This window comes from Tinamus guttatus, unplaced genomic scaffold (genome assembly GCF_059628265.1).
Source record: "Tinamus guttatus ecotype Peru unplaced genomic scaffold, ASM5962826v1 Tinamus_guttatus_pri_ptg000330l, whole genome shotgun sequence".
In the NCBI taxonomy this organism is placed as follows: domain Eukaryota; kingdom Metazoa; phylum Chordata; class Aves; order Tinamiformes; family Tinamidae; genus Tinamus; species Tinamus guttatus.
Window position 1 is genome coordinate 907896 of NW_028288864.1, and position 10847 is coordinate 918742.

The 10847-nt window shown below is 39.7% G+C and overlaps 1 protein-coding gene across 1 annotated transcript; it reads right to left on the reverse strand.

Annotated features, from left to right (window-relative positions):
- Positions 1–3452: 3452 nt before the first annotated feature.
- On the reverse strand, positions 3453–8154 carry LOC104575880 (parvalbumin, thymic). Its single transcript, XM_010223229.2, has 5 exons — positions 8106–8154; positions 6364–6431; positions 5439–5571; positions 5056–5165; positions 3453–3744 (listed from the first exon to the last, which is right to left on the reverse strand). Exons 2-5 carry the CDS (start codon positions 6422–6424, stop codon positions 3719–3721), a joined length of 330 nt encoding a protein of 109 aa, XP_010221531.2. The 5' UTR covers positions 6425–6431; positions 8106–8154; the 3' UTR covers positions 3453–3718.
- Positions 8155–10847: the final 2693 nt, after the last annotated feature.

The window sequence follows — 10847 nt, forward strand, 5'->3', positions numbered from 1 at the left end:
GATGTATCTATTTCAGTAACCCATTCCAGGAAATTAATCCTGCCTTGGCCCCTCTGCCCACGCGGTTTGTGTGAAGAGCTCCAGCCGTCTCTGATGATGCTGCATCAAAGATTTTCCACATGGGCTGGCTGCTAACTCAGAGACGAAACTTTACCAGTCTGTGTGTAATGAATGTTCTGACATCCCCTTGCCCTTTCGCTGCTCTCTCACTCCTCTTAACAGAAGATTAATGACAGATTTTGAAAAGTTAGAGAGCTGAAGTTCATTTTGAAAGTTCAGTTTGAAAGTGGCTGCAAACTGGAATTTCTATGGGAACATAAAGGTATCAGGCAGTCAGCTTCTGTTATGTATCAGGAGATTTTATCCTCTCACGCATCATTCTGTTCCTTTATCCTTCCTTTTGGAGTACAAACCAAAATTCTGGTTTGAGGGACATGATGAGTTCAATACCAAGATCAGTAAGTTTGGGATGTTGGGTCCAAGACCTGGGCCCACTTTATCCTATGTGGAAGAGCAGGTGTATGAAAATCAGTTTCTTTGTGTTCATTCAGTTCCCACTACACAGAGTTCATAGGAAATCTTTATCTGAGAAAAGGAATTAGAGATTAATCTGCTCACATAAGTTAGTGAGGGGTCTGGGTATGTGTGGGAGGTGTGTGTGAGAACTTAAGAGTACCTGGGCTTTGCTGTTCAAATTTTGCGTCACTCGTTGGTTACCTTAAGGAAAGGTAATTAAACAAAAGAATTTGTATACAGACAACATTTACTTTATCCTGGGAATTATAAAGTTGTATTATACTGATTAGGATGGCCTTACTTTATGAGCTGAGAACAAAATACCAGGATCTTGCTAGATCCTTTCTGCATTGATGTAGCATAAACAGTTTATAGTAGAATCTTGAGGTTTTCACTGTGCACTTAGCTTTCATAAAAAGTTGATTTAAAGGATTTAATCCCTAATTAGGTTGCTCAGAGAGATTATAGAACATCCAGGGGAGATACCCAAACTCAGCTAGAGCAACATGCTCTAGAGTTGGCCTTCTGATTCAGGGCTTGGACCAGATGCCTCCAGAGGTTCCCTCGAGCCTAAATTACCCTGTGATTCTATTCCTTACTTGGGATGTATGTACACTCTAATATCACCATTTACCTCATTCCTATGTCAGATGGCAGCCATGTAGATATTCTGCAGTCAGCAGGTTTTGTCCAACACGCTGCCAGTGTCCCGGGTCAGGGAACAGTCCTGGCTGTTTCTTAAGAAAATTGAAGACTGCCACTGGCTGAACTTAAATTCAGCGAAAGGGCCTTCCAAGAAAACTTCCTGTTTGGGATGTTTTTGTGCATTTCCTTAGTTCTGTGAATGAATTATAGGACTTTTCCTTTCGTATCTGCTGTTTACTTTATTCTGTGGCAATATGCTGTGACAGGATGTGCAATAAGAGACAATTAGTACCTGCCTTTGCTGCCTTGTCTGGAATGCAACGTTAAGGCTTAGTCATGTTTTTTTTGTTTGTTTGTTTTCAAATTTCTTTGCAACTGATCGCTGCTGGCAATTACAGAGGTTGTTTGTTTGGGCCATAACTGTTAGAGTATACCTTTAAATACAAAATGAGGAATATTATTGTCGTTTGTTAATGCTTCCTTCACACAGCTAATGGAAATTGTTCCCTCTTGATAGAACCAGTCAGAGTACGGGAGAAGGAATTGGGGCTTTTGGAGTTTTATTATAATTTCTCACTAGGGCAGCAGCTGGATGGCTTTAACGAGATACAAAACTCATCTTGTTGCCAAGAATTACTGAATAAATTTTCTTACGAACAAAATTCTCTTAAGTGTTACTTAGAGTTGCAGTTACTTAATTCCCATTTGTGGCAACAGGAGGGATGACATGCAGTAGTTGAGCCTGTCTGTATGCAGGTAGGGGTGGCTATATACAGTAGTCTTGCACTTCTGGCATTCCTCATTGGACTTTTAGGTGTGAAGGGAATGCAATATCAGGTTTGTCACCTGTGTTATTCTCATTTGTGCCCTCTGTTCTGGAATGCTGATGTATTTTAGTGATTATTGGTGTGAGGAGCTAATGCATATAATGTATATCTGTATATTGCTGCAGATCTGGGTTGCTCTGGATTTTTTATTCTGTGGATAGGAAAAGGAAGAAGGTAAAGGGAACCAACAGAGTCTCTTCATTATGTAAAATATTTCACTGTTACAATTAACACCAGCTATAATTTAAACCCAAATTTAACATCAAAGGAGTCAGGGATAGAATTAGGATATAAATTCTTGATAATTCTCCCCAGGCTTCAGTGAGGCTGATTGCTAGAATTCGTCTTTTGCATCAACAGTCTTAAATCTGCCAAACAGCTTTTTTACATGCTTGGGTACAAGTGAGCTGTACTTGCCTCGTATAATCATCCTGCAATTCATGGAAATGCCAACTCTGTATCTTACATAAAAGTCACAGAAGACTTTGTTTCTTCTCTTTTTTTGAAACAGCTGCCAAATTACGTTATAATTACCCTGTTTCAGCAGGGAGTATTAAAATGGCAGTCTGCTTGTGAGCTGGAACCGTGTCATGGTTGGGATGGGAAAGAGACAACTTAATGTTGGTAGGGAAATTTCCAGCCCACTCAGGCAGAAATGCACAACATCCACTCAGTCTGCTGAGGCTGCATTTAACCATGAACATCACTCCTACGTTAATGCAGACAACGCTCTAGTGAGTTCTAAGCCTCTACGAGCCATAGCAAAAGAAAGACTAGTTCATAATTTGTAGACTTAAGTAAATTGCTAGTATTATTGGGCTATATTGATAATTAGATAATTATTCACAGTAATAAATGAGTTGAGTAATGGCTGTTATTTTAACAGTTATTTAATTTGTTTGGCATTAGATAATCAAAGAGCAAGACTAGATAGTTTCGTTTGTAGCAAACATAGAATTTTACAAATGTGGTAAAGTCTTACAGTTTTATAGGTGTTAAGAGGTAAGAAGCAACATGCTTGTTATTAACAGAAACCCCCCCAGTCCTGTGGCCTGTGTCATCAAGGGACTGTGACTTTTGACAGTGGCAGGGTTGGGATTAGAACCTTCTCCCCTATCTCACAGCTTCCTTAGATTTCATGAAATATAAATCTTCATAAGGGACAGTTACATTTTATGCTGTAAACACTTTCCGATGATATGTGCTGTAGCCTAGTACTTGATTTTTTTAAAAAATTACACATTTATTCTGTGCTTTGAGCTACATGTCAACTCCTCTCATTTTTTTTCCTCATAGTCTCAGCACTGGAACTGAGTGAAGGTTATTTTTAGCTCTCTTGTTAGCATCTCTCTTCAAGGATCAGAGAATTAAGCACATGTAAGATCTGTGTCTGTAAGGTGAGGTGGCAAGTCAGTATGAACTGGAAAACTTAAGCAGAATCAAAACACTTTTTTCCCCCCATTTTTTAATGTTTTTTTCTCCCTTCTTCCAGCCACATCTTCAACAAAAATCACAAAGTGCCTTCTTTACAATGGAAATGCAACAATACCACATGACCAAAACATCTATACGTTGCAAGATCTCTCAGCAATCCTGTGTGTGGATACATGGGGATTTTGCTAATGCCTTGAAACGATATAAAAATGTACAAACACGTGCTGAGTGTGAGGTGCTTGTTGGAGGAGGTAATTGGAAGAGTCAGTCCAAGGTGGCCTTTGGTCTACTGCTGTTTATGCCTTCACCAGAGACTGGAATTCTGTTGAAGAAAGAAAGTGAGAAAGAAAATAAAGGTAGATGAAAGTAGATTTTAACATCTTTAAAAGGTTGAAAAAAATGTCCTAAATGCCCTCCTTCTAGCCAGGGAGGCTTCTCCAAATTATTTTAACACTTCACAAGGTACTGCTAAACTGAGATGCTGGAGGCGAAACAGATTTTTCACTCTTTAAAAAGAGAATGTACTGAGAGGAGTGTGTCTGTAAGTTCACATTTGTAGGAAATTCTGAGCTAAAGCTAAGCTGTCTTTAACACATCACAAACTCTGACAACAGCCAGGCAGTGGAATAAATTAGGACAAGTCTGCAGCTTTCAGTGTGAATTATTTTAGTTTTGTCATTCCGCAAAAAAAAAAAAAAAGAAAAAAGAAAAAAGCATTAGCAATGACATAATTTCAGAACACGAAATCTGATGGTTAAGAGCCAAGATCTGCATAAGTAATGTCCTATTTGAGTCTTATAAACAGAAGCTGCAAAACCTGCTGCTAAAGCAAATTCCTTCAGCAGCGGATCTCCCTCTCCTCCCAGACTGGCTAAGATTAGCACGTGTGTCTGTTAGAGTTATTGCCACCTGTTCCAGTTCAGCTGAGACAGCCCAGTTTTCAGTGACTTCATCTCTAATACATGATGCATAATGTCCATTTTCCTTTGCTGCAGTCTCTAAAAGAAATAACCTGGCCGGTTTGCATCATTCCTCAGGAGTTTTCTTAAGGAATTTTGTTTAATTTCTTGTAGAAACTACCCAGTGCAGTTTACTCTGATCAGATATAATTTTTTGGCACAAAAATTTGTGATGCACTGCAGCAGTTCTATCCTTCAAAAGCATTGCTAGATTTATTTTAGATTGCTGAATTATCCAATCCGTAATATTGGCCAGCATCTGATAGATGGAGAAATAAATATATCTCAGTAGTGGTGTGCTTAAAAGCAGAGTACCATGTGGCCAGAAGCATCCACTGCCAGAATTAAAATTTGGAGAGTGAATATGTTTTGCAGAAGTTTTAAAAATCCATCAGGATGAACCTGTGGACCAACCTCACTATAGAAGTTAACTACAGACTGTCATTGCTGGCTGGAAGAACAGACTCTACGCTAGGACTAATGTGGTATCACAGCAACTGGGATCAAACAGGAATAACACTGTGAAATCAAAGGCATATTTGCTGGTGTAAAAATTGTGGTAGAAAGTACTGGGCCGAATTACTTGGATGAATTCTTGGGTGCCACAGTTTAAACAGAACTCTAAATGCATGCATTTTAAAATACAAATTTGACCAAATTTCCCCAAATCCTACCTTCCACTCCAATCTTGCCATCACCATCAGTATCACCTGCAGACAGAAAAGCCTTGGTCTCTGCCACAGTGAGAACTCTGGCGCTTGAAGAGAAATTCTTCAAAAACAGCCTGGAATAGAACAGGGTAGTACACTGAGCTTGAGTTTTATTCTCTGAAATTTCCTTAGCAACTGCAGTATTTCTGTTTTTCTTATCTTAAATACAGACCAAAAAATATGGTCGTGTATTGCCTGTTCTCAGTGTATGAGGAAATCCACAGCGATTCAGCAAAAGACAAAATACTGCATTTTGTTTAAAATTAGCAACAACTTTCTTGTAGGGCATCAGGAGTGTTCAGAGACCTACTTTGCCTAAAAGAATACAGCAGCTGAATACTACTTACTGAAGCTCCTCTTCTTCAATGAAGCCACTCTTGTCCTGATCAAGGATTCCAAAAACTTTCTTTATCTGATCAGGAGTTTTGCTAGATAAGCCAACCGTGGAGAAGAAAGACTTGTAATTGAAGGAGTCAGCAACTGAAAGAAACAAGAAGTTGTTTAAATATCTTCTCTTGTATTTGCTACCTGCTGTATGTACTCCTTGAGATTATTTCTTTAAGCCTCAGCCTGCTCCTGTTTCTTACTTCCCAGTGCGGCAAAATATGTAGTATAATGTATGCTTTCTCATTTTAATTACTCTATGCCTGTGGTCATACATCCTTTCAGCCAGTTTGACATTTTCTGCTACAATGCACATTCTGCTAAAATGGGATTTCTGCAGTGTGTCACATGCAATTAATGATAAACATTTAGAGGATACAACTGTGGCTTAAGGACTAATTCCTGTAATTCTTATTTCATCTCCACTTAATCTTCTACCAAATCTTTCACCAAAGTAAGGGCTAAGTAATCCACTGTCTTCAGCTAATTGAGCATTTGGAAAATTTTTGGCTTTATCTTCCCAGGAGGAAAGCAGAGGCTGGTTATTGCTTCAGAACTTTTTGTTGATGTGTCGAAGGCCCAATCTTGAGGCCTAAATATTTAATTCTAGATCTTCAACTGTTTTAAAATTTGAAATATAATTCAGAATAGTGTCAAGCAAGCCTTACATCAGTTGAAACTGTGGCCTTTTAATTCCTGCTATGCATTTCAGGGAATGTTACCCACAAAATAAACACTTGTAAGAATTTCTGAACTCATGAGTCTGTGCTGCAATGGAGCTAGAAAGAGATCTCACAGGGAAGGAATCTAAAGGGAAAATGATAGGCATGTCATCTTAAGACGTAAAAATGATATGCATCTTCTGGTTGTAGAGAGACCATTCCTTACCCTGGCAGCTGGAGAGCGCAGATTCAATATCTTTAGCAGAAAGGATGTCAGTGATGGCCATTGTTGAACTGTAAAATAAATTAAATGTGAGCTACTTAGCCATTAAAGTGTCTTCTCTACCTCTTCCATGGCTCTATTTAAAGTTGCTGCTGTGACAGTATGTGATAGGGGGACACTATTCATCTAATTGTAAGTGGAGCAAACAGGAACAGATGTCTGCAGCAGGTGCTTCCACTTAAAAATGGGTAATGAGGGAGGAATTCTGCATGCCAGAGTGTGGGGCCCCACAAGATCTGATGTCCATATTGCATTGGGATGGAGCGAATCAAAGGTATCTAGCACCACAAAACTTTGTGACTTCCATGTGGATTTTCCTGAAGGTGGATTTTTGCTCAAATAAAATAGATGTGTATTTACAGCATACATAAAAGATAAGCCCAAATGTATCCCTGGCACTATATCTGGAAGAAATTCAGTTAGAATTCTTTGAAGCTAGTATTATTGTTAATGAAGGGAGTGATCTTTACAAAGAATGAAAATATTTGCATTTACTTATTTAAAAAACAAAAAACTGAAATTGACAGAGTGAGCTCCTCCTCTGTTTAACTGTATAGTGCATGTACCGTACATTTGGTCTGCCTCCATAAAATGTAGCTTTATGAAAAGCTGCTCTTCGTAACTAAACTGTGATTTTCTTGGTGCAGTGTTGTCTATAATAAGCAAGATTTTCATCTTGATTTCGACATTTCATGGTATTGATGTGCTTAGAGCATGGGTAGGGAAATTTAGTACTCATTCCTGATAGAAGAAGGAAGACATTTTCTTCCAATGCAGCAGCTTTTGAGAAAGGATGCTCTTTGTCTCACTCAATTAGCAGCCTCCATAGTCTTTGCCAAAGCAGCACGTATGCTGCTTAAGCAAATGCTGCAGGCCTGAATTTCCAATCAATATTATGTTAACTTAGCATCAATGTGTTCCCAGTTATACAGTACACACCAATGAGGATGGGTTAGAAATTAAAACCTACAACATTACAGTGAGTTATTCCTGAAAATCACAAGAGAGCAGAAATGGGATTTCATGAATCCCAAACTGAGTCTGCAAAAATATCACCCTTCCTGTCTAAGTACAGAAAGCGGCGTTCAACGTTGATAACCATTTATGGCCTGTGTGCTGATGCTGAGGTCTCCACATAGGCTGAAACTTTGCCCAAGCAATCAAAGGGCTGCTCAATACCTGTTGGGCTGCAGCAGAGGCAATTCAGTCGTTTCATTCCCTTTCTAAATATCTCAGAAGCTGCAGGGAGACAATGAGACAAATCCATGCTGCTGACCGTGAATGTTTTTCCAGCTAAGGCACATGAGTTATGCCTGTTTCGCCATCAGTTATTTTGTCCCAGTGGCTTCTTGTGCAAAGAATTTGCTTTCAGCACTCGGTGAGATCATCTGGAGCTCTACCATTCACCTAATTCTCACTGCTGACAGGATTAAAAACAGAGGACGAAGTTGGAAGAAAACCTCAAAACTGCAGCATGGTCTCATTTGCTATCAGATGCAGCAGTCCTGCCTTTCTCTGTCCTGTGATCTGAATGCTGATTCTAGTCTATGTTAGATTGTAAAGGTATGACTGACTGGAAACTGTTATAAAACTATATATTTTTAATTGCACATAATGCTTTCCATTTAGGGAGCATTTTGCTTTTGTGTTTCTTTTTCTGAAAGCAGAGGATCTAATCAGCTTACCTTTGTGGTCTTCCTGGCTGGATAAGGAAGCAGTCTGGTTGTAAGGAAAGCACTTGCTGTGTGTCTCCACCAGAGCTGAGCTTGCATATATATACTTTAAGTTGTATACCATATACAGATTTTAGATTTTGGCGTCACGAAGGGGGAATGGTGTCAAATGAACTTGCCTAACTAATCATCTTGCACTATTTTTATCTCAAGAGAATACATATGATATTTGCAAACGAAACAAGATAAGTGGCTAGATATGTGAAAAGGATTGAGTCGTATTGAATTTCTTATGATTTAAGCAGAAAATACTAACTTCACTGTATGATATTGGGCAGAAAAAAAAGAAGAACAATCTAATATGCATGGTCCCATGACTCAAATGAAATGAACCTGTACTAACTCGTGAAGCGATGCTTTCAGTGAATGTTTAAACATCATAATTTGTTATATTATCTGCAGATACTGGATGTGATAGAGGCTTAATTATTTGAGCACTAAAAGGGAAAAAGGAAAAAAAAGTCCTGTTCAAATAGTGTTTGTGTAGCAAGCCATTTAAGGAAGATAATAGTCATGTTGTCTCCAAAAATGTAGGATCTGCTATTGTTTTGAAGTAAAAACAGTGAATTTGTTGCCACAGGAGGTAAAATAATATGATGTTGAGCTGCTGGAACAGTTGGTCAGGCGGGCGTTGCGGCTGGTATGTTTGCCCCGAAAATCTTGGAATTCTGCGAGGTTCTGACATCCTCTGCAGCCGTGTGTGTGTGGAGCGAAAGGGGGGAGCTCCCCAGCTGTCCCTGAGACCAAAGCCCCCGAGCTCTGCTCGACAGTGCTTTGCTGTCGGAGCAGAGCGGAAAGTCTGATAGTAACATCACTGCAGGGAAGAGCATGGGAGGGTAGTCGGGTTGTCTTTGCAGTTTTTAACCTACCTTCTGGACTCTATTATGTAGCTTTATTTTGGAAGGGGAGAGATTTTTCCATTTTTCCCATGTTCTTTTTAAGTGTTCAATTATGTAGTTTTACCATTCTTTAGGTAACATAGAATTGGATCATCTCAATTTTCTTTCATGATCTGTTTAGTTTCGATCTCATTTATGGCCAAAGGCAGCAGCAGAGTAAAAGATGATTCACGTGGATGGCAGCACAAGATGGCCCTGCAGCCAGCGCAGGGGGTGGCATCACAGCTTGAGGTGGTGGCACAGTAAGCGCAGAGACTGTCTTAATGTCAGCAGCGGTGTCAAGGCATCTTTCCTCAGAAGCATTTCCCTCTAAGGCAGAAGGCAAACCTAGCCCAGCACTGCAGCCAACCACGAACAAGCAGCAATGCGGGGCAGAAAGGGAGGCAAGTGCAGTCTTTTAGGGACCTTAGTCCATCCAACATTGTCAGCAGGTGATGAAAAAACAAACACAAGACTACCTAGGGGAGGGGGCTGTCATTTCATGTACTTCATATAAATACAATTTTTTAAAGCTACTTTTTTTTTTCCTTTTACAAACACAATATGTCTTTTCTTCTTGAAAATGGTTCACACAGAGCTGGTTCTTATGATGTGGAAGAAGCGTTGATTAAGAATGGCCGTGTCGAGACAGGCAGTTTTCCCAGTTTTATGAATGGGGTATTGACCAGCTGGTGCTGAAAAATTTTAAGAAGAATTTGATGGATAGATATTTGATCCTGACTCATGTTGCCACTGATGACATATGGCAGAAGGGATACAAATATCACTTTCCCCCCTCAAACTGTTCTAAGAAATGACTTATTCTACATGAGACAGTATTTCTTCCTCTTGCACACCATATTTCTTCCCCTCCCCTTGGAAAATTGCCTACATAGTGCCAACAACTGATGTGAAGTAGGGCGTTCAACATAAAAATTGATGGCATGATATGATCTAATGAAGCTAAGTTAAGAGGAAGGCCAAATTCTGCAGAAACTCTTGGACTGCAGGAGTCTACATGGGAATTTGGGCTCCGGTGTCTATTTCAGAGAATGCATTTGAGTTTAGATGCAATGGCTTCTCATTTTGCCTGGAGCTAATTCCGCATATGTTAACCCCATGCCCCCACTCTTCCTTTTAAAAATAGCATTGATTGCTGTTATTTCCCTTAATGCCTGTGGAGTGTTGCCATTAGTTTCAACTTCTGTATGCAGCTTGCACAAGGATGCAATCCTGCAAGTGTGCTGTAGTGATTCCTTTTGTTCTCTGAAATTTTGTGCATAAAGCATGAATGTCGTATGATTTATGGCACCTGTTGAGTTGCATTCAGACTGGCAAATTTTGGAGTCATTTTTGCAGGGAAATTGGAGCACTAGAGATCCAGAACACGTGCACTGGCTGGGAGGGTGCAGTGTGCAGGGATCATGTAACTCTATTTACAACCAGCTTCCAACAGCCATTTTAATAGCAGGCTCTACAGCAGAGATGGCAAAAAGCATTTATCTGTCAGGCCATTTGTACTTTCTTTAATATAGCTTCCCACTTGCCGTCCAACTTGGTATGGCCAAGTAGTAGTGGTAGTATGCCACCCACTATAGATAGTATCTTCCCACTTGCCACCCAACTTGGTATGGGAAGGACTAAGGAAGCAAGAAAGTAAGGAAGTAGGGAAAAGCTGCCCTTTTCAAAGAGTGTAATTAAGAAGGTTAAACAGTTTGACATCCTGGGACTTCAGCTTTTCAGTTTGCTCAAGTCTCATTGCCTGCTAGCAGATTTCTTCTGTAATGAAATACTGTAAATATGAGAATATGACTTT